General features: G+C 39.3%; 2 protein-coding genes across 2 annotated transcripts; one reads left to right on the top strand and one right to left on the bottom strand.

The window, feature by feature from the left end:
• Positions 1-9,810: 9,810 nt before the first annotated feature.
• mettl25b (methyltransferase like 25B) lies at positions 9,811-15,310 on the bottom strand. Its single transcript, XM_053326558.1, has 8 exons — positions 15,130-15,310; positions 14,559-14,677; positions 13,697-13,913; positions 13,540-13,602; positions 12,711-12,848; positions 11,003-11,832; positions 10,069-10,253; positions 9,811-9,965 (listed from the first exon to the last, which is right to left on the bottom strand). The coding sequence occupies exons 1-8, from the start codon at positions 15,229-15,231 to the stop codon at positions 9,880-9,882; spliced, it is 1,740 nt and encodes a 579-aa protein (XP_053182533.1). The 5' UTR covers positions 15,232-15,310; the 3' UTR covers positions 9,811-9,879.
• A 1,073-nt stretch (positions 15,311-16,383) lies between these two features.
• Positions 16,384-21,527, top strand: isg20l2 (interferon stimulated exonuclease gene 20-like 2). Its single transcript, XM_053326559.1, has 4 exons — positions 16,384-16,417; positions 17,922-18,749; positions 19,610-19,810; positions 20,953-21,527. The coding sequence occupies exons 2-4, from the start codon at positions 18,042-18,044 to the stop codon at positions 21,064-21,066; spliced, it is 1,023 nt and encodes a 340-aa protein (XP_053182534.1). The 5' UTR covers positions 16,384-16,417; positions 17,922-18,041; the 3' UTR covers positions 21,067-21,527.
• Positions 21,528-22,409: the final 882 nt, after the last annotated feature.

Here is a 22,409-nt window from a genome sequence, read left to right as displayed (position 1 = left end):
TGTTGTCCTTACTTCTGAGGATCTGAAGTTTTGTCAGGACCGCCATAAACTCGTCGTAGTTGATCCCACCTCGTGAGCCGAAGTCTCGCCACATAACTTTGAAGGTTTCATCGTCTAAATGGAATTCTGCAGGGTAGAAACAATAATACATGAAAAGGAAGCCACAAATTAAACTACCTGCTGTGTCTCAAATCTCTCCTTCTGTACTTACACTTCTTAATATTTTGAGTGCATAGGTGCGTTCACACTGAGAGGTATGAGAAAATGCAATGCACTATGAGTAGGGAGACCGAGGTTCGTTGTCACACTTTTTACTCTTACTCTTACTTTTGAGAATTGCTGATCATCAAAGCATCTTTTAACCCTGTCGTCCTCGGGTCAAGGAAGAACAGGAGGAAGCAAGTAAGGCGAGAAGGAAGGGAGGAAGGAAGGAAGCAAGGAAGTAAGGAGAGAAGGAAGGGAAGAAGGAAGGAAGGATTGAAAGGAGTAAGGAGGAGTGCCCTCTAGTGTCTGTAATAAGCACTGTGACAACCAACCTGTTTGATAACCAATCCCGGTCATAATCAGTAGGTTTATTGGGTTAATTTAGCAGTCTGTAATGAATTGGTGATAACCTCAATGCTAACACTAGCTTGCTAAGTAGCTAATCACCATTTCCAGTAAGAGCACGATGGCCTTGTTTGATTTGAGTGAACACTAACCGGCCAAAACCTGCACACTTCACAAGTAAGTACAGTGGACACTAGTGTACTAACAGGAGCAAGTGATTTGAGACTCAGGATGCTCTTCTACCTCATGCCTCATGAGAAAAGATGAATTGCCAAATGCGTATTTTTTTGAAAGTGTACTATTAAGATATAATGTATTACTGCGGACAGACAGAGCCTCTTTCATTTGGGTCTCAGTGACGGTAGGTGAAATTCCCCCCTGGTAGCTCTCCACATACTCCCTCCTGGTTACAGCCACATAATGCTCCAGGTTGAAGACCTCCACCACATTCAGATCCTCAGACTTGTCGCCCTGAAAAGTGCTGGTTAAAGAGGTCAAAGAACTGAAAAGGTAAAGGTCGAAGATATTGCAGAGTGGTCTTAATAACATCAAATATTCTATCCAGTTTGGTTAACCCTGTTGAGATGCTGTGGTGTAGTAGTGAGAGGTAGACTACCTCCAGACCTTCAATGCCCAGTCACCATTACTGCAATGGTGCTTCACTTGTAAACTTGCATGTAAATGTAATTTATGTAAAAAGATCTCACTGTTTGGATGTTTTTTGCCAAGAAATATGTCCAGGTGATCTAGTAAAAGCAGTTTTATGTTGAAAATATAGTCATCATATGCCATAAATTACAGATCATAATGTAGTAAACTTAATTTCTCAGGAAAATTAAAACACTAGTCCAGTTTTCAGAGATGTCTCTTTGCTGTGTACAACAAACTGAGACTCTGGAAACACATAAAATATAGGTCACTGCAACATGAAATTACATCCTCATGGTTAGTCACTTTCTGACCAACCTGGTGATGGTGGGCTAATCTCCATTTGTTTGGTATTGGTTGGTATTGGTAGCCAAAATTTTACTTTTACAGTGTCATGGCTTTCTGATTTTTTATTAACTAAAATATGATTTTATTCTTAAGTGCTTGATGAAGTAAATCATTAGATAACAGGTTATTCCTGCTGGGTTTAATAAGCTTATAGTGCAACACATAAATTGGCAGTATGTGACAACTTAATATGACTTTATATGTATTAAGTAGATTAACACAAAAAGCAGCAGTGAAGTTTAATTAAAGGATACATCCATGAGAGTCAGCAGTAGGCGGGCTGTCCCAAGACTCAGGGCTAAATTTGGGAAAAATAAATATGACAATGAGTGTAAAAAAAAACCCCAAAAACATTCAACTGATAAGATAGAGTTGTTAAATTGATATTGGAAAATAAACTGACTTTTGCCACCAACAGAAAAACCGGCGGCGTTCAATTTAGCAAGAAGACCTTCAGCTCTCAGCGTCTGTTGGGAACCAGGACAAATATTCAATAACTTGAACTACGAGGTAGCATACATTAAAACACTTAACCTAAAATATCTGAGGCTGGTTGAGTTTTAGTGTCAGTAAAAGGCAACCTGTGGAGTTTATGATCACTAGTAGTGCTATGGAGCGTTGTTTTCCTTTCATCTGCTTTCTTTGTATTGAGCATGCACTCAATGTAATACAGTCCTGATCGACAGTCAACCCAATCAGATGGCCCAATCAAACCCTTAAAGTCTGTGTAAAGTAAGAATAAATATGTGTTCTGAGTTTGACATACCACAGAAAAGTGTGTTGTTAACCACCTTGCCAAGTTTGAATGATTAAAAAAATCGCCAAATATATGAAATTAGGCTTCAAAGTTGTGTAAAATTCAGCCTCTTTCTCTGTTCCCAAACGCTGTGGGCGTGGCCACCGAGGTCGCTGAAACCCCGCCCCCTACCAAGTGTCACCTGTCAATCAAAGTCACTACCTCTACCAGAAACATGGACGCTACGTCTGAGAGCGTTCTGCTGCTAGCTCAGTTGCTAGCTCGGCTGGTAGCTTGGTGGCTAGCTCAGCTGGTAGCTCGGTGGCTAACTCAGCTGGTAGCTCGGCGGCTAATTGGGCTAACTGGTTAATTGTAGACTATAATAGTAGTAGTGGGCGCTGAATGTATTTATACCTCTAGAACAGCAGGGGCGGATTTATGCTAATGATTTTGAGACCCGCCCACTAAATCCTGAACACAGAAATGTTGAAACACAGTTTGTGAAGCCTAGCTCCACATTTCAAATCTAAATGGTTGAAATGCTTTTTACACCTTTTTTAGATATACATTTGTGACCTATTTAATGTGTTTAGAAGAAAATGAATTCACTTTACACAGTCTTTAAAGAAGAGGTTTCATGCACATTTCCAGGTCTATATTTATATTCTGGGGCTTAACTGGAATATTCTTGCATTATTCACAGTTTAAAACTTCTACTGGTCCTTTACGCAGCCCTCAGTTCAGCCTCTGTCTGAAACAGGCCATTTTACCTGATGAGCCCACTTTGTTCTGATTGGTCAGCTCCCAGAATCGGCTCTCTTAATACATCCATGAACTTAACAAACAGAGCTTTCAGGGCTTGCTGAAGCCTTGCCCTTTTGGAACTTTAACTATGTTTAACACATCCGATATAAAGTACAGAAAGAACAAAAGTATAATAACAATAACTGACAACCACAAAAAAAGCAGGTTATGGCTCCATTAAGTTGTCTTTTGATGGGTAAACATCATCATCATTGCCATTTAAAAGTGCCCCGTGGAGTGTTTTTGTCTTGATATTTGAATAGAAGCTGATTTTTCAAAAAAGTTTGAAACCTTCATTGTTTGCATAAATCTTTACTTGCCAGTAGTTTTCTTATACGCTGCCTTGGCATGCACATCACTGGGTGTTTCAAAACAAACAAAATGGGGACTAAACTAAACTATTGCTCCATAGCAATAACAGTGGCCAAAATCTCCACATGCTATCATTAAGTTGGAATTTATTTATTCCATTTTCTCTCCAACCTCCCTACACTGTGGTTTCTGTCTCGGTTAAGTGAAAGCCTGGTATCAATCATGTCTTACTAGAACAATGGAAGTGAGGAGCTTCACTGTGAGAGATTTATGTGCAGAAAGGACACACTCTCCTCTCAGATGATCACCCTCCATGCAGGGACCCTCACCAACCAGTAGGTGTCACTAATTAAGACATGATCCTCCTTTGAACGTCTCCCATCATGTACTACCTGTAATCAATCCTTTCTGCACCCAGGAATAGAAAATATGACTATTTGACTATCTACTGATTTTGAGCATTTTGTATTTAATAAATATTTATAATTTGAAGACTTTCAAAATGCATTTGTGTAAAAATCTATCATTTAGATGTGGAGGAGTGGTGGCATTTTATGGAAATGTAATACTATTTACATGATGGGTATCGAATGAAGTACTCAGTTGGTATTAGGATCACATTAAGGGTACTTGGATTGGTACTGGTATTTTAAAATCTTTAACAACAACATACAGTATTAATATAAAATGTATACCTTGAGCAATTACAAAACATGACAATATGACTAAATTGTGAATCTTGAATCTTAAAATTTTGAAATACCTCAGGGTTGGTATCTTCCTGTAAAAGAAAAGGACAAAGATATTATGTAAAGATATATCTAACAATAGCATTTAGAATATATATCCCTTCCATTTCTCAATTGAACTAATTCCTTTCAATGGTTTTTATTACTTACTGAGATACACTTTTCCTCAGGAAATCTGTTACATTGCAGCTCATCCGGCCAGGCGACGCCAAAACTGGACATCAGGGTGTCACAGCCCTGTTTGGCTCTCTCACAGAGTGACCTGCAGGGGCGCTGCACTTCCCCTGCTACACAAGGAGGGGCGTACACCGTGCACAGGAAGAGGCGTATATCTGTTGAGCACACAGTTTTCACAATTGAGTCGAAAAAGGACATTTTCACTGCAGCTTCTCTTTGACTCGTGTGTCCCAGGAGATTCGGAAACATCGTCTGTTGGTAGGACAGGTCTTTGCACATCGGTATATTTATCGGCTCACAGAGTCCCCCACTGCTGCCCACTCCATACTGGAAAAAAAAAGAAGCACACGCTGTCATGTCAAGTTTGATTTCCTTTGGCTAGATTTGTGTATCCCTGTTTACACTCTCTTTGGCACTCCCTGGTGGTGTTATAAAAACCCCAACTTTAGTATATGGATCCGTGAGAAATAAGGGTTGGAAAGATAAGCAATTCAAAAAATAGATTTAATAGCAGCATCAGGTTTGTTAAAGTGTACACTATAATTTGAAATGACATTTGCACCATTTTTTTAACCAAAAGTAAGACTGAATGCTCCTGAAAATGTCAAATGGTGTAACCACACAATAAGAAAATAATTTGATGGTTACACCACTTAGACATTTTTGCCATAATCCTCTAATATATTCTCTCAAAATGGATTAAAAGCAGAAATTTTATGTTGGGTCCACAAAAAAATAATGTGTGCAAGTTTATTATACAAATGTAACCCCTTTAAATTTGACTAAACCACATGGACACAAAAAAACATGTGACCCATATATTGAAATTATGCTGCTACTCACAGATCCTGCATGGATACTCATAGACCAGAACAGTTTTCTAAGGAATTGTATAATTTTATAAAACAGAATCTTATCTGTTAGCATAATGGTTTCAACGCAGTAATAATCACTGAAAAGATTATTCACCTAGTGGCTTTAAAGACATCATTGTAAACTTCTGTTCATCTTCATGTTGTCAAAGAGGGCTGACTTACATGTTCACAGGACTCTGTAGTAAATGCATCACAGTTAAGTGAGCTCGGCCACTGGAAACCAAATTTAGTCATCAGTGGCTCACAGCCGGAGCGTGCCTGCTCGCACAGCGTCCTGCAGGGAGGACGAGCTTTTCCTGATACACACTCAGGCGTGTAGACAGAGCACAAAAAAGGCTTCAGATGAGGGGAACAATCCACTTTGATGAGTGGAGAAAACGAGTGTACTTGCAGGCTTGCTTCATTCTGACTACTGTGGCCAAGAAGGTTGGGCATGACAGTTTCTGTGTAAGGCAGGTCTTGGCAGATAGGGACCGTGATTCGCTCACAGGTTGCACGGGGGGTTGGAATAACATCGTATGGTAGACCCTGGATAAACAGAAACATAAATTAGTGAAGTCTAAATCAACATTATTCATGCTCCTGTGTTTTCAGATTCACCAGGATTTATCTGTGGGACCCTTGATGATGTGTGCTAACTTTTCTAAGGTTGACCTTTGTGGTTTTGAGTGAAAAGTCTTGAAAGATTTCTGCATTGCTACAAAATTAGGTCCACACATTCATGGTTCCATGGCAATTATTATAGTCACTTCGGTGATGCTCTGATCCTCCGTATATCATGTACATTATTCAGTGTAATTATCCTAAACTTAATAATTTCCAAATTACCATTATTTTATGTTATTTTTAGTATAAGAATATTCCACCAGACACCAGCCAGTATTACAAGTGTATTTAACAATTTATATTAAATGTTGTAAATTAGTCCAAAACAATAACCAAACTGGAATCAATCACCCAAAATGGAAAATAGACTGTAGACTGACATAAAGAAAGACATCAAGTAAGTGTCTCAGCTTAGAGGGGCTGATCAAGTTTGTTGTAAATTAGATGGAAAAAAGTATCTGTGTGAGTCTATTGGCAGCAGGAGTCGGCTCCCATTGTTGACGTTAAGACAAGTTTGCAAGGCACTTTGCTTTTTATGATTAAAAAATCTACACAGAGTGGTTTCATAGAGATGAACATCCTGAATATCTGTTCACCTTCATGTCAAAGTCAAAGATGGCACACTTACCTGTTCACATGATTCTGTCGTAAACGTTTCACACTTAAATGGCCAGTTAAAGCCAAATTTGTTCATCAGTGATGCACAGCCGGAGCGTGCCTGCTCACACTGCGTCCTGCAGGGAGGACGAGCTTTTCCTGATACACACTTAGGAACGTACAGGGAACACACCAAATCCTTCAGCTGAGGGGAACAACCCACTTTGATGAGTGGAAAGAACTGATGTGCTTCCAGGCCTGCCTCCTCCTGAGTATTGTGGCCAAATACATTGGGCATGACAGTTTCTGTGTAAGACAGGTCTTTGCAGAGAGGCAGATTGATTGGCTGACATGTTGGAGGAGGTGTGGTTGGAATAGCAGGGGGTTCTTGACCCTGGAAGGACAAAAACATACAATCAACCACAAATACTCATTTTCTTTTTTCTCATAGTGCAGCAAAGATTCATTCAGCAAAGATTTGGCTGCACCCTAGAAAGCACCTTGCCACATACCTTTATATACAGTCTATGATCACATTTTCCTTCATAGCATTACACAAAACTACTTTCCAAAGACTGGAAACTTGATGACTGTCATTAGTCTTTTGAGCCATTTCTAAACAAACTAAAGTGACCAAACTCTTTATAGTGAAGGAACATGTCACCCAGTGTAGCGTTGTGGTCTTCAGCAGATAAGAATAAGATATATCAGGCTTTAGATACACACACAATACTTTGTAGATCAGTTAATTGTTGGTTTGGCTCTTCAGGTAGAGTCTGTTTACGGGCGGTGGAGTCGACAATAAGAAAAACTTTAACATACATCTCTTCATCTTACTCTATACTATAAAAGCAAAAACAACAAAACACAGTTCAGACACTAGAGTTGATGATAGTGCTGGGCAATTAATCGAAAAATAATCGAAACAGACATTTAGAAACTCTAATCGACTTAATCTTGCTCATGTCAATCAATGGTGGTGTTCACTGTTGCCATGACAGCAAAGGTTGCATTTCTTTAAGGAATTTGAAAACTTGTCTCCAGTGATCATTTTAACCCAAACCATGATCTTTACATAGTTCTAATCAAGTAAACTAGACATTAACCACAGCGTTACACCTTAAAACATCTTTATTTTCACTCCCTAAAGATTCTCATGTGCCAAAATATCACAAAATAAAAGAAATGATTTACCTGTACACAGTTAGACTCTGGTAAAGAATCACATCGGAGCTTCGTTGGCCAGTACAACCTCTTTGCTCTGAAGGCAGCGTCACAGTCTGTCTTCACCTTCTCACAGAGAGCTCGGCACGGTTTTGTCCGAGGGTTGTCGTCCGGGCTGCATTCAGGCACCACAACACGACACAAGAGCGTGGCAACATGCTGTGAACAGGCCGTCTCCACCATCTGACCAATCTGCTGCAGGTTGTAGCCTGCAACTCCGGTTGGATGGGCGGTAGTGGTGTAGCCCACATTTTGACAAAAGGTGGAAGTTACTGGCTTGCAACTTGACTTTTCATCTCTCCAACTGTGTACCAGCTGAGGAGTCAGCAGCAGACCCCAAACCACCAAGAGAAAATGGATCATGGCTTTCAGTAAATCTCAACAAACTGTCCTGATCAGTTCCACAGAAGCTACTGGAGGTTTCAGACCAGTGTGTCTCCACTGATGTGCTCAGGAGGTGGAGTACCAGTCCACGAATCAAGTTTCTACAAACAAAGCACTGATTTAGAACCACTGGTAATGTTACATATCAATAAGATGCTCAGCACAAAATGAGAGCCAGCTGGTCTCAGAGCAGTAGCCCTATGGCAAATAAAAGGGGGGGGGGGGTGATAAAGAGGTTTGTAAACTCAACATCTGGTTGTGATTTCGCGGTGGTCTGTGGTTTAAAAACTGGAAGAATAAACTTCTGGATGGAACAAGTTTCAACACAAATAGGCATGTAAAAAAACAAACACCATTTTTAAAAACAAATTCTCCATTTTCTTTATCTGTTTGAATAAAGACTTGTAGAATAACACATCTGTTAACCCTCCTGTTGCCCTCGAGTCAAGGACAGAAGCGAGGGAGGAAGAAGGAATTACAATTATCAGCTACTAGTGCTTAAATATTAAGATTTATGTGATTGGATTCTTTGACTTTACTACATTTCAGAAGGAAATATTGTACTCTTTTTACTCCACTATGTTTATTTGACCATTTTAGTTACCAGTCACTTTTTAGATTCAAGTTTTATATTAATTTATGTAAATGTGATAAGCTTATGACAAACAAAGTAGTTTCCAACCTTTTTGTCTTGAGGCCTCTTATATGAAAACAGTGTGTGTCTCTGGGTCATGTTTCTCATGTTTCTGAGTTGTAAACTGTTAGTAGAGACATTTCCCCTCTAAACATCTCACATGGTTTCATTTAACTATCTGGGGCCCAAAGAGGTAAAACTCCAATTTGTCACAAAAAAAGCAAAGAGTTGAAAAAAATGATCTACTAATACTAATCTAAATATATGCAACAGAATATTGTTTTTCTTCTTTTACGTTTGAATTATCATCTCGCAACCCCTCAGATATATTCTGTGTTATATGTTGGTTCAAACTAGCTCAAAATCAATATTAATAATCTATTACATTTATTTAATTTATCTGACAATGGGGCTGACTTTACTGCAGACTTAGTCCTTGTACATTTAATAGTTGAGTTAAATTTAGCTGATAAGTCTTTACTTTTATAAGTAGGATTGCTAATGATGTCATAATAATATATCAGTCAGAGGGACCAAACCTCTACTTTTACTGTAATAGTTTCATTATATTTTGGTACTTTAACATAAATAGGATTTTTCATGCAGGACGCATGAAAAATCCTATTTAATACTTGTAATGGAGTATTTTTTAAATTGATTCTGAGTCAGTGTGACCTAAAAAATCCCAAAAAAAACCAGCAGTGCAAGAGTGATTTATATCAGATTCTTGTCTCCATTGTGTGTAATAAACTTCATGTATATAAGTAAGAATCAGCTGGAGTCTGTGAAGTTTTCTACATATTTATTCATCATTAGAGTGCAAGTTTCCTCCATTGTCTACAAAGAGGAACAAAAATAAAAACAGGGACAATCGATACAACGTGTACATAAAAACCATGAAAAATCACACCTGCTTCTAGGCTACCATGAAGACACTGAGTGTGAAGAGTCCACAAAACCAAATGTTTGGACGGTGTGAAGGCTGTACATATCAGGTTAGCCGGCATGTTGCTGACAAATATATAGTAGGTAGGCAGCTTAGAGCACATCGGAAGCCTGGCAAAGACAATCTTCCCTTAAAATTCATAATTTAACACATCTAAAAAGAGAGGCTAAAATCACAGTAAGTTTAAGACTCAAGAGTTCCTTGTGTAACTTTTTCTGTCGTGATCTTTCATTTTAAAAAGGTAAGAGTGAGTTTTTAAACCAGACAGTGAATGATATAGTTTTGACCTTCTACCCATGAGTCTTATGAGCCACCAGCACAAAGTTTCTTGGAGACATGTTTGGGTCAAAGAGAGGAACTAGCTGACTGTCCACACCTGCAGAGAGATATGAGAGGGATAAGTTAGAGTTTAAGGTGAATAAAAAGAGGTGCAGTTATACAGAGAGTGTAACATGCTTGCTATATTTCGACTGGCTCACCGTTCTCTTGCAGGTAGATCATCCTGTCCAGAAGCACCAGCGTCTCCACCACAGGAGCCAGCAGCAGAGACAAGCTGAAGTACACCACCACCCTGCCCTGCAGCTTCAGCATGGCCTCCACTCGCTCCGGGTCCAGAGGCAGCGCGGGAGGCAGGCCGACCCGAGGCAGACCGAGCCGGGCGTACCTAAGAGGGAACAAAGGAGGACAAAATATATTCACAGACTCAAGATGTCACCAATACACAAAATATAACGATGAGTGGTCTTCTTTCCTCTCCCATTAATCATCTCACCAGCCCTCACATCTGCTCTAACACTGATGCTTCACTATTAATAATCTAATGATGTCATTTACTGTAATACTGCATACTACATCACTCATAATACTGCAGTACTTTTACTGTAATACTGCATACTACATCACTATAATACTGCAGTACTTTTACTGTAATACTGCATACTACATCACTCATAATACTGCAGTAATTTTACTGTAATACTGTATACTACATCACTCATAACACTGCAGTACTTTTACTGTAATACTGCATACTACATCACTCATAATACTGCAGTACTTTCACTGCAGTAGTATTTTTCATGCAGGACTTGTAATTGAGTATTTATATATTGCTGTATTAGTACTTTTACTTAAGTAAAGGATCTAAGTACTTCTTCCAACTCCGATATGTCAGTGGATCACACTTATATCTCCATCTCATAGAATGGTAATAGTCTCCACCTAGTGGCACAACCAGGTATTACAGCAAATTTAGTATATTTTCTGACAGTTATACTGCACATCCTTTTTGTTTTTTGTCAACATATTTTAATATATATTATTATATAAAACATTTAACTGCAATGAATCAATAATGGATCAATCACTGACACCCCTAGTTGAAATTAAAACCAGGCTGCAGTGTTCACTCACTCTGTAAAGGTCAACAAGTGGGATTTCTTTATAGTCTGGATTCCTGCTCTGCGTAGATCCGGCCTTGTATCCCTGATGAAGGTCTCCAGCATCGCCCGGTAACAGTGCGTCCTGAGCAACTCGCTCTCCTCCTTAAGCCTCCGAATGTAGTCCTCTATAGCGTGACATGCCCCCTCCCGCGCCTTATAGGACAGCTGATGTCCCGGTAACCCCCGCACCCAGGAGCTCATTGGGTAGCCAAACTCAGAGGGGAGAGGGTCGTGGCCTGGTGTCAGTGGAGCGGGAGGTTCCACCAGTCCTGGAGGGGTCGGGTTTTCTTTGGTCGTGATTTTCATGTAGCAACACGCCACAGAAGTGATGCCGCGTACATGGGGGCAGTTGACGAAGTGTCGTAGGAGGGTGGTGCTGAGGTCACCGCAGGCATGGAGGCCGGTCAGGACGAAGTCTGGATAGCTTCTCTGGCTGTCTTCATTGATGCTTGAGTCGACTCGGGCGACACACGAGCAGCAGTTTTTGGCAGACGATGACTCCTCCTCAGACTCATTGGTGCTCTGCTGTTGTTGTTGCTGTGATGTCATTTCCAAGTCCTGACAGCAAGAACCTGAATCTGTGGAGCCGTGAGAGGGTGAAGTCTGGGTTACAGAACAACATGTCTGCTCAGAGCCCCTGAGTCTCTTTTTGCAAGGTTCCGATGGAGTTGGGGGACCTTCGTTGACACAATCGGCAAAACTCAGCTGCTTGACGAAGGACACCCACGATGCCTTGGGGTTTACCCAACCGGCCACATGGCGTGGAGAGGACTGTGATGCTGGGTGCTGAAAGGAGCAGTTCTGAGAAAAAGAAAGATGTTTATTAATATTGATGGTCAGATATCACCTAGAAGCTGCTATAATCAGTAGTTTTTATACTTGTAAGATTATCAGCCACATTAACAAACCCACAAACAATTATTACCCCGTTCCCCTCAATACCACGGAGAAAAAGCTTTGACAAAACCACTTCCTGTTACCTGCTCAGCACCAAATATAACAGCCATAAAGTTAGCAACAAGCTGGGGAAGAAACTGGAAAGACAGTGGACCGGCTAAAGGAGCGGCTTTTAATTTAGGGGTTAATGGAGAGCAAATACGAGCTAAAATAAGAGTAAATATTGGACTTACATTGATCAGGTGGCCAGAAACATGAATCCAAATGAATGATAATGTTAATCAGTAACTGTTGGATGTGTAACAAGTTTGCCTCATTAACTTATTAAAGGTGATGATATGTTAATATTGCGTTTCTGATGCCACCAAGTGGCTGAAGACATTATTGCAACTCTAAAGATCCATTTCATCCTTAACATGCTCCATCACAGTTAGAGATTTAGATATTTTAAATCTGTTTTATGATTTATTGATTTGGTTTTACTGTTTTATGGCTCTACTGCCTCTTATTTCCAATTATTTGCTGCTTGTTGTTGTCAGGATGGATTTTATTGTAACTGTTTCTCTTTCTATGTTATATTTAATCTAATAGAAACCACAATTTCGAATATATACACTTCAGTAACTACAAAAAACAACATTTACTTCAGTTTTTGACTTCCTACAATTCCCACAATGCCTCTCGGTATCTGGTCCAGCTAACTATCACAGAGGGATAAAAACTGTACATATTAAGAAACAGGAAAAGACTAAGAGGCTCATAACTTTTGTCTATGGACCAACCTTTTTCTGCATTTCCTTCTCCAAGGCCCACAGTAACTGTCCGTCAAACTTGGACGCCATGGCAACCAGGGCGCGATCAGCCTCGATGGCGGTCACGGACAGTCCCAGCCCAAAAGACAGGAAGCGAGTCAGGTGACCCTGTTCAGAGAGACAGTGGTGAACAAAAGGATTATTTATAGCTTTACCTCAGATTCTGGTCTTTCAAACTGAATGGGACCAGATTTAATTGATATTATAAGCAGGTGATTGTACATATAATTTACTATTATTACGAGATATTGAAGAAAAAAGAGTAGGCGTAAGTAAGTGTTCCCATTAAGCACCAAAATATTTTCTTATAAAGCAACATTTATCTCTCATTGTAAAATGTATTCATTAGTTCATGTAGATTTTAGAATATAAAATAAAGATATTTGATGAATGAAGTGGGTTTAATTGGTACTGTGAGTCCATTTAAGCTCATGTGTGCTCCAAATAAGCCCACGTCATGATTTAGTTACTAAATATAAAAAGAAATATTGATTTCAAAGAATTAAAAACATGTATATATAACAATATATATACATATATCGTATATATACAATATATGTATTCAGTAACATGTTAAATATTAAAAAATAATAAAGGTCTGACTTCAGATGTAACCTTCTTTGTAATCATCAACATTTTCATCAGTAATTATTTTATCATAAAGGACGAAAGAAACCAGAAACCAGAGAATTTGGATGATTTATCAATTTACTAGTTCAATTTACTAATCTACTAATTATTTTTTATTATTATGCTTTCAGTATCAGTATCTGGTAATAAGGTTGAATAATAATGATACCTGTCCAGAGCCTACATCCACCACTCTGTTGCAGTCAGTCTGGTCACAAAGTTGTTTAACCAGCTGCAATAAAAAAAGAACAAATCACTATTAATAGCCTAGAAAAACAAATCAATGCTCTTAAATGTCTCTTTAAAAGCAGTGAGCTGTTCTGTACCTGGCCCAGCTTGCGGATCTCGTGCTGTTTCTTGGGTTTGACGTGTTTCCTGAATATGTGCCCCAGCAGAGAGCTCTGACTCTGGTTTTCCACAAACTCTTCGGCGTTCAACGGGCCGGCTGCCCTGCTGCGCTCCGGCCGGCACTCTCTGGGGAACGCCAGGGAGTGAGCTGTGGCACGGAAAGCCAGGAGGGACAGAGGCCACACGGAAGGATATCTGCAGTGAGAAAAATGATTTATTTTTCTAGATTTTACTTACAAATTATTCACATTACCAGATAATAACCAAACTGATCCATATGTGTGTGAATGTGAATGAATGGTTAGATCCTCCTGATGAGCAGGTTGGCGCCCTGCGTGGTAGCCCCTGCCATCAGTGTATGAATGTGTGTGAAAGGGTGAATGACGTGTCATGTAAAGCGCTTTGAGTGGTCGCACGGACTAGAAAGGCGCTATATAAGTACAGTCCATTTACCATTTACCATTCATATGCTGCATCTTCTTAGGGGTTCATCAGCAGTTTCAGATCAGATTTTAATTAATTTTTGACTCAATATGAGCTGAACTGCAGCCTGAGACCCCTGACTTCTGACTGCACCAACAATCTGCCTCCTTTTATGGTTTTATGCACAAAATATTTTGCGCTGATGATACACTGGTCCAAACAGAATTTGTCCTTTTATCATTTGGTGTTTAAATCACTGTTTCCCAAAGCCAAAATTGACATTTTCAAGAGTGATTTTTACCCACAATCCCAAGTTATTTCGTTTACTCGAATAGAAGACTATATTAAAGCTGATATTTGCTGTTGTGTAGACTTCTTCTTTTTCCACTCTTTTTTTGTGTAGTGTTATTTGAGTACCTTCTGTCTCCATGTGCAGCATCCAGCAGCAGGTCTGCGATCTGCGGGTATGAAAGGTCCTGCAGCACCGGCTGCCAGCTGTCTGGTAACGTGTGCCAGTGATCTTCAGAGAAGAACTCCTGCAGGAGAAAAATAAAGTGACAGTTATTGGAAAGAACACAGAAAGGATGCACGAGTTCAACTGTCTGGCTGTTCTCAACTCAGGAATATACAGGACTTCAATTAAATATTCACTTAATAAACTTAAAAATCTTATCTCTTCACTTTAGCTTTTATATATTGTTTTTATTCTATTTTAACTGTGCTATTTTTATTATTTTTATTCTTATATTCCATCTTATATTACATGAATGGGAATGGGAAAAGGACGGAAGGAAGGAAGGAAGGACAAATGGAAGAAAGGAAGAAAGGAAGGACAGATGGAAAGAAGGAAGGAAGAGAAGACAGGAAGCAAAGTTGGCCGGATTGGACTCCTCGGCGGTCCGGTGCTGGCCCGCGGACCGCATGTTTGCCCCCCCCCCTTTGGTGTAAAAAGGCTTTAAACTGTAAACAAAAACAAAACGTTACGTACGATGATGTAGGAGTCAGACAGATGTCTGTAGCGGGACAGAAACGAGGAGAGTCTCTGAGCCAGATCTCTCTGTTGCTCTGCAGAAAGGCTCCATGTAAACATTTCCTCATCTGACAGATTGAAGCTTAACTCTGAGTGAAATGTGAAGGTTTGTGCAGCTGGAGTTCCTGCACAGCTCTGAACAATAACATTTAGTTTAACCTTCAAGTCCTCTGATGATCATTTCTATCCTTTCATTAGCGATTGTTGTGTTTAGCTCAGCATGCTCTAGCTGCAAGTTTCACGTGAAGGCTGCTGACGCGTTCAGGTGCTCCCCGGAAATTCTGTTTTCAAAAACTGATGCTCGTACTGTAATGTTAGAACCATAGATTAGAACATTTAAGACCTGCAAGTTAAAGGAGATAAATTAGGATATAAGATAAGATAAGATACGATTAATCTTTATTGATCCCCCTTAGGAGAAATTGAAATTGACACAGCAGTACAGTAGAAAAAAAGCAGCCTAAGGGTGAAAGTGATTTATAAATAATAATCATTCTACTGCTATTAACAATGTTTGTACAGATATTTCGGTTCGATCTTTATTTAATCTTTTAATTTATAATAGGAATTTGTATTTCATTCCCGTGATGCTGTATACCAAAATGTGATGTTGATAATGTCAAAATCCAAAAAGTTATGTTCTTATTTATTGTGTATTATATTTAGTATTTTACTTATGCACATCATGGTGGACTTTCATGGTCCAAGAACCTTTTTTGTTGAGCACACTGACCTGGACTAGTGTAGATGGCCTTTCAAAAATGGAAGTTTTGGGTCTTAATTTGTCTCGTTTGGAGTTTGGACCTTAATATTCTGAGACAGATTATATACACTCACTTGCCTTTTCATTAGGTACACCACTGTAGCTAATATTTTTGTAACCTACATGGAGGGGGGCAAAATATTAGGAACACCAGTCAATGTAATGCACCTCAGTACAGTGCACAACTACCACATAGTACGACCTCAGTAATAAACATAAACTAGAAATATCATCTTTCCTTTTTTTTGACAATATTTACAAAAACTGAAAATGTATAAAGTTGTTTTTAAAAAGTAAAATGTATTAAAGAGCTACTGCATTGGATTGAATTAGATTGTGTTTCTTTAACAGTGTGATTTCCTAGTCCCGTAGTTTCCTTTGTGTACCTGAATGCATCATAACCCGGATAACGAACAGCCGACCCCGGTATGAATAGTTTGTTGTGAGCAGGAAAAAACGCGTTTGGTCCTCAGTGTGCTGCAGGTCTGACTTTTTATTAAGTTATTACTATTATTACTAATATTATTACACATTTATAACCGAGAGTCCTTCAGCTTCCACCTGCATTAACTCTCCACGTTAGGAGATGATTATATTTAACGTTAAATAACCATGAAAGTCAGCTCAGTGCAGCTCAGTTAGCGTCGACGAGCTATCACATACAAATACATGTTGTTATTATTACGTTATTATTAATGAATTAGTTAATTCAGATTACGAGATAATTAAGACACGACGTATAGCTTTAACTTGTTTCAATCAGCAGCTTTTAAATCACTTTAGTATTATTATATTATTATAATAGTTGGCGATGAATTGACTACCCGTTTCAGGTTGCTATGGTTTTCCCGGTTTCATTGATATTTTTTCACATGTTTTAACAACTAATCAGTTAGTCAAGAACATAACTGACAGATTAAATGATAATAATAATAAAATAGTTGTTGGTGATGATTAGAAATGACTGAAAACGATGAATCGATCATCTTGGCATCCTGTTCATACTGATCCCTTCATAATGCAGTTTACAATGTAAATCCTCCTGTCCTCTTTCACTGCTCATATGGACACCTGGTTGTTGTTTAATGCTCACATAATGTTCATATTCTGACTAATAATTAGTCTCTACATCAAAACACATTTATGAATTCCCTGTTAGTGTATTATATTCATCTAAAGACCAAAAAATAAATCATTCACAATCACTATAGTATGCACACACACAAAAAATATGCATTTACCTTGAACAGTATGTAAGGATTAAGAAACACAAGTTGTGAACTATCACAGATAACAAGGCATAAGTCAAAATGTATTGACAGAAAAGTGAAAGATAAGTTAGGCGCTTGTTCAATCAATCAATCAATCAATCAATATTTATTTGTATAGTGACTATATCACAACAAAGTCATCTCAAGGCACTTTACACATAGAGCAGGTTCTAATTGGAACTCTTTAGGTTTTAACTTTAAAGAGACCCAACATTCCCACATGAGCAACAGTGGAGAGAAAAAACTCCCATTTAACAGGAAGAACCCTCGACTCAGAAGTCACATCTGCCTCAACCGGTTGGGGTTGAGAGGAGAGAAAGGAAGGATAGAGGAGAGAGGCACAATGAAAATCAACAATGAAGCTAGAAGGTCCGGGACTGGAATCCGTCATCCGGACATCTACAGGCCCAGATTACCTGTGAGACCAGAAAGCACAGACAACTCCGGGGAAGAAGTTTAGGTTATTGAATGCCTTAATAGAACATGAATGTTAATGGAAATAGATGGATGGATAGAGAGAGAGAGGGAGGAGGAGAGAGGAGCTCAGTGCATCATGGGGGTCCCCCGGCAGTCTTAGTCTATAGCAGTGTAAGCTAAGAGCTCAAAGAGCCCTAACTATAAGCTTTATCAAAAAGGAAAGTTTTAAGCCTTCTCTTAAATGGTTATAAATTGGTTAAACAGTGTTTGATAGCATTTTGTTTGTTTTTCACCTGCAGGATGATTCATTTAAACCGGTTCCAGCTGATACAAACTGGACTTCAAAGACCTGCAACGACCTGCTGAGGAGATCCAAACAATCAGATCTAGTCACTCAATTTATGTGAATGAAGTAAACCATGTCGGACATAACGATCAACACCACGTGCTCCTCCGATGACACCTTGGTGAGAAGAGTTCCGACAGGAAACCGAAAGAGGAAAAACAAATGGTTCCTCAAAAAGATGCGGAATTTGGAGAGGAAGGGCTACCTGGAGGACCAACACCAGTACAACCACCAAGCAGGAGAGCCCACGCACCACCAGACTCCACGCCAGAACGGAGGGTTCACCAAACATCCATCGCTTCCTGCTTCCATGCAAAATAAAAGGTTACCTCATGCAAACACAGCAGCAGCAGCATCAGTCGGAGCGTCTCACTGTAGCTCCAAGCCTTCAGCGTCCACACACAGCCTGCCTCCCCTGACTGTCACTGTGACCAACCAAGGCGGCAACGGAAAGCTAAACGGACCCGAGAGTGCACGATCAATAACCAACTCCCCCAGCACCTCAGTAGCAAGCTGCCATAAACCCGCCGCTAGCGGCAGCCAATCATCATCAGGCCTCCCCACCAAGTATGTGGCAGTGGACTGTGAGATGGTGGGCACAGGTCCTAAAGGCCGTAACAGCCAGCTGGCACGCTGCAGTATCGTGTCCTATGAGGGAGACGTGGTTTACGATAAATTCATCAACCCCTCCGTGCCTGTCACCGACTATCGCACGCGCTGGAGCGGCATCCGGCGCAGAGACCTGGAGAAGGCGACGCCGTACGCAGAGGCCAGGAAGGAGGTGAGAGAAGGAGCTCACTCTTCAGACGGAGAGGGTTAAATGTACATATATGTAAAATCAATCAATAAATAATTAATAAATACTGACTTGGATGAGGGGGATGAATATTCAGGGTTCCCACGTCTTTTGGAAAACCTGGAAAATAATTGTCCAATTTTCCAGTCATGGGAAACACATGAACAATGAGAGAAAAAGTAAAATGTCCTGGAAAAGCCCTCTGCAAATGGTTTAGAAGGGTTCTTATTGCTAATGTTGTTAGCATAAATGAATGGGAAACATGGAGAAATTAGCATCACAGCTATCAATCAATCAAGTTTTCCTTATATAGCACCTTTAAAACAAATCAAACACAATTCAAAATGCTTTACAGTTTGATTGAAAAACAAAAACAACATAGGAGATAAAGTTCAAATGTACTTGGTAACTAACGCACACTCAGCAATAAAATGTGAGTAGATAAAGAATAAAAGATAAAAAAGATATAATAATAAAATATGACAGAATAAAATGTTCTTGTGTGTCATACTGTAGCAGCTGAAAATGTCCTGGAAAAAGAGTGGGAACCCTGATTATTATGTGAAAAAATGTCAGAATTTTCTGAGATTAAAGTCGAAAATGTACGAGAAAAAAAGCAGAAATTTGATGGGTCCAAAAAAAAGAATGTGTGCAAATTATTCATACATTTATTTTCACATTTTAACCCTTTAAATTTGACCCATACACATAAGTTCAGTCCTGTGAGTAAACATCTCGCCTGTGTGTGTGTGTGTGTGTGTGTGTGTGTGTGTGTGTGTGTGTGTGTGTGTGTGTGTGTGTGTGTGTGTGTGTGTGTGTGTGTGTGTGTGTGTGTGTGTGTGCAGATCCTGAAGCTGCTCATGGGGAAGGTGGTGATCGGTCACGCCATCCACAACGACTTCAAGGTGCTCGGTTACTCTCACCCGGCCGTCTTAACCAGAGACACGTCTCGGATCCCGCTGCTCAACCGGAGAGCCGGCTTCGCTGAGAACGAGTGTGCGTCGCTGAAGAGACTCACCAAGGCCATTTTTAACCGTGACATCCAGGTAGGAGAGCTCTCACTTTTTCTTCTAAGATTATAATATTTTGAACCTTTCAGTGCTCATTTTTCTTTCCACCCACTCACTCATCTTCACTATTTAACATGTAGGTGTAGTAAGTAGTAGTATGTCACGTTAATGTAAAGTCAGCAGCAGCTTTTGGGACCAAATAACAAAATATGTGAAAGCAAGAAAAATGTCAGCACACTGCAGCTCCCAATGCAGGTAGAGTTGTATTTAGTTGTTGTGGTATCCTATTAATAATCTACCTGCATTGGGCTCTGCAGTGTGCTGATGTTTTTCTTGCTTTTCTGTATTTAGGAAAACCTTTTGTTCTACTTTATGTTATGTTGTTATTTTATTATAATTATCATTCTATAAGTTTTATCTTCTTATTGATTTCTTTTATTTTTAAATTAGTTTTTAACCTAGTGTTAGTTTAGCTTTTATTAAACTTTATCTTTTTTTTTATTTGACTTTCGTCTGTTTTAACTTAACTCTAACTGTCAATAAATGTTTTCTCTTATTCTCTCTTATTTATTATTTATATATTTGTTTTTATTTATGTTTTATTTTCGATACAATTTCTTAAGATTTTTATCATCCTTATTTTCTCTTGCGTGGTTTGGTGCATTGGTCTGAATTATTCATTTTTAATTTTTTTATTCTCTGATTTTGTTCCTTTATTTCCCTTTTATTCCTTTTCCCTTTTATTCCTTTTCTTTATGGTAGCTGAATAAAGTTTGATGCATTGATTGATTGTTAAAAAAACCTATTGTTCTGCTATCATCTCGTATGCACAAATGTTTGAGATTCGAGATTTCCTTTATTGTCATTTTCATTATTCACTTCCAAACATAAGAAAATGAAATATCATTTACCTTTAAAAGACAAGAGGAAACAAAAGTAAAATAAAAATAAAAGCTGCAGTAATAATCTAATAATAATCAAATAATTAAAGACTATGTGATAAAAAACAGGAACAGCAGTTAAGAACTAAACATTTAATCATCCTGTTTCTCATCTATTATCAACCTGCAGCTTTCTTTCATAAATCGATGAGAAGCTATTTTTGGGATGAATTAGATTAGACGCAGGTTTTAAAATCAATCACTGACGCCCATCTTTGCCCTTTGTCGTGTCCTCAGACCGGGAGGAAGGGCCACTCTTCTGTGGAGGACGCCAAAGCCACCATGGAGCTGTACAGAGTGGTGGAGGCGGAGTGGGAGAGGACGCTGGCCTCTAAGTCACAGGCCAGTTAGTGCCGGAGATTTGGAAATAAACAGGTTTTTATACATGGACACTTGGTGTGGCAGGTATGTGGTTTGGACTGCCCAGTTTTTAAGGGTCCAACCCTCCTTTTATTTTCTTCTTTTTTTTTAAAATTTCCTCTTGATATGTGAATGAAGATACCTGCTACCAGCTCCCTGCATTAATACTGAAGAAGAAGAACACAGATCCATTGGTGCAGTTTTCATTCATTCTCAGGGTTTGTGTGTTATATGGTGCTGCTGCCACTAGGGGGCAGTCATGTCCTCATTCCAGCAACACATCTCCTGTAATCTCACACACACACACACAGGAAATAAACAGAGAGAGAAGTGTTGTTGATCAGAGGTGTATTTTTCATTTATTTGCAATTTTAATGATAAAAAAAATGTTTAAAAGTTTTAAAAAGTCTGACCAAATTTCAAGGAACTCAGTCATGTGTCAGTGTGTTCGGTGCAGGTTTGTGTTGTTTTTAAGTAAAACATGCTGTCGTATTGTTCAACATTTTGCCTCATGTAGTCAAAAGAAAAGTTTGTTTGTTCATGTAGAAATGCAAAGTTTGTATAGTGTTAAACTGGTGCCTTTGGAAACAAATCATTATGATATTCAGCACTGTGCAGAAGGTTTAGACACTGAAAGGTAAAATTAGGATGCCTCGGTAGTTTATTTTAATCAATGAACTTGATACAAAGCAGTTCTCCTCCGTACACCTGCACACAGTTTTTCAGGTACTCAGCAGGTTGGAGTCATCACAGTTCTTCTTCTTCTTCTTCTGTGGATTTGTGCGTCTCAGCTGCTTCTGTCTCTTCATGTTAATCCCAGACTGACTCTGGCTGGGCCCAAAAAACCATCTGCTGCAGGACTCCTCGTTCCTCTTGTTACTTGTTACTGCAGAATGACTTTGGGACGATCAGACGCCTCTCTGATGGTGCTGCATTACAGATAAATTGCTTCAAACTTCTGCACAGTGTTGTAATAGATTAGAAAAGGCCATATACACCACAAGAACTACAGTTGAGTGTGTTGCCAAAATGCCAAAATATTTCCACCAAAATTAAAAAGTTACTCATGGTAACAGATTTCTAAATTCTCCACGTCCCTCTAAATACTCCAGACATGACCTCAGGGTCCTGATGAAAACCCACCAGTGTCATGTTGTTTATCTGACCTCTTTGCTGACGATGGATTTAAATCTGCTCGGTTTTTCGGGGGAGAGGTTTCAGAGTTCATACAGTTTGCTATGCAATGTCAGATGAGTTCAGTTGTCTGCCTTTAGCTCTGTAATTTCAATAAACCATTACCACATTCATCTCGGGCTATTAGAGTAATTACGGTA

The sequence above is a fragment of the Scomber japonicus genome, chromosome 10 (genome assembly GCF_027409825.1).
Source record: "Scomber japonicus isolate fScoJap1 chromosome 10, fScoJap1.pri, whole genome shotgun sequence".
NCBI classification, from domain to species: Eukaryota; Metazoa; Chordata; class Actinopteri; order Scombriformes; family Scombridae; genus Scomber; species Scomber japonicus.
The sequence above is the reverse complement of the archived record's forward strand: the minus strand, read 5'-3'. Positions and strand labels throughout refer to the sequence as shown.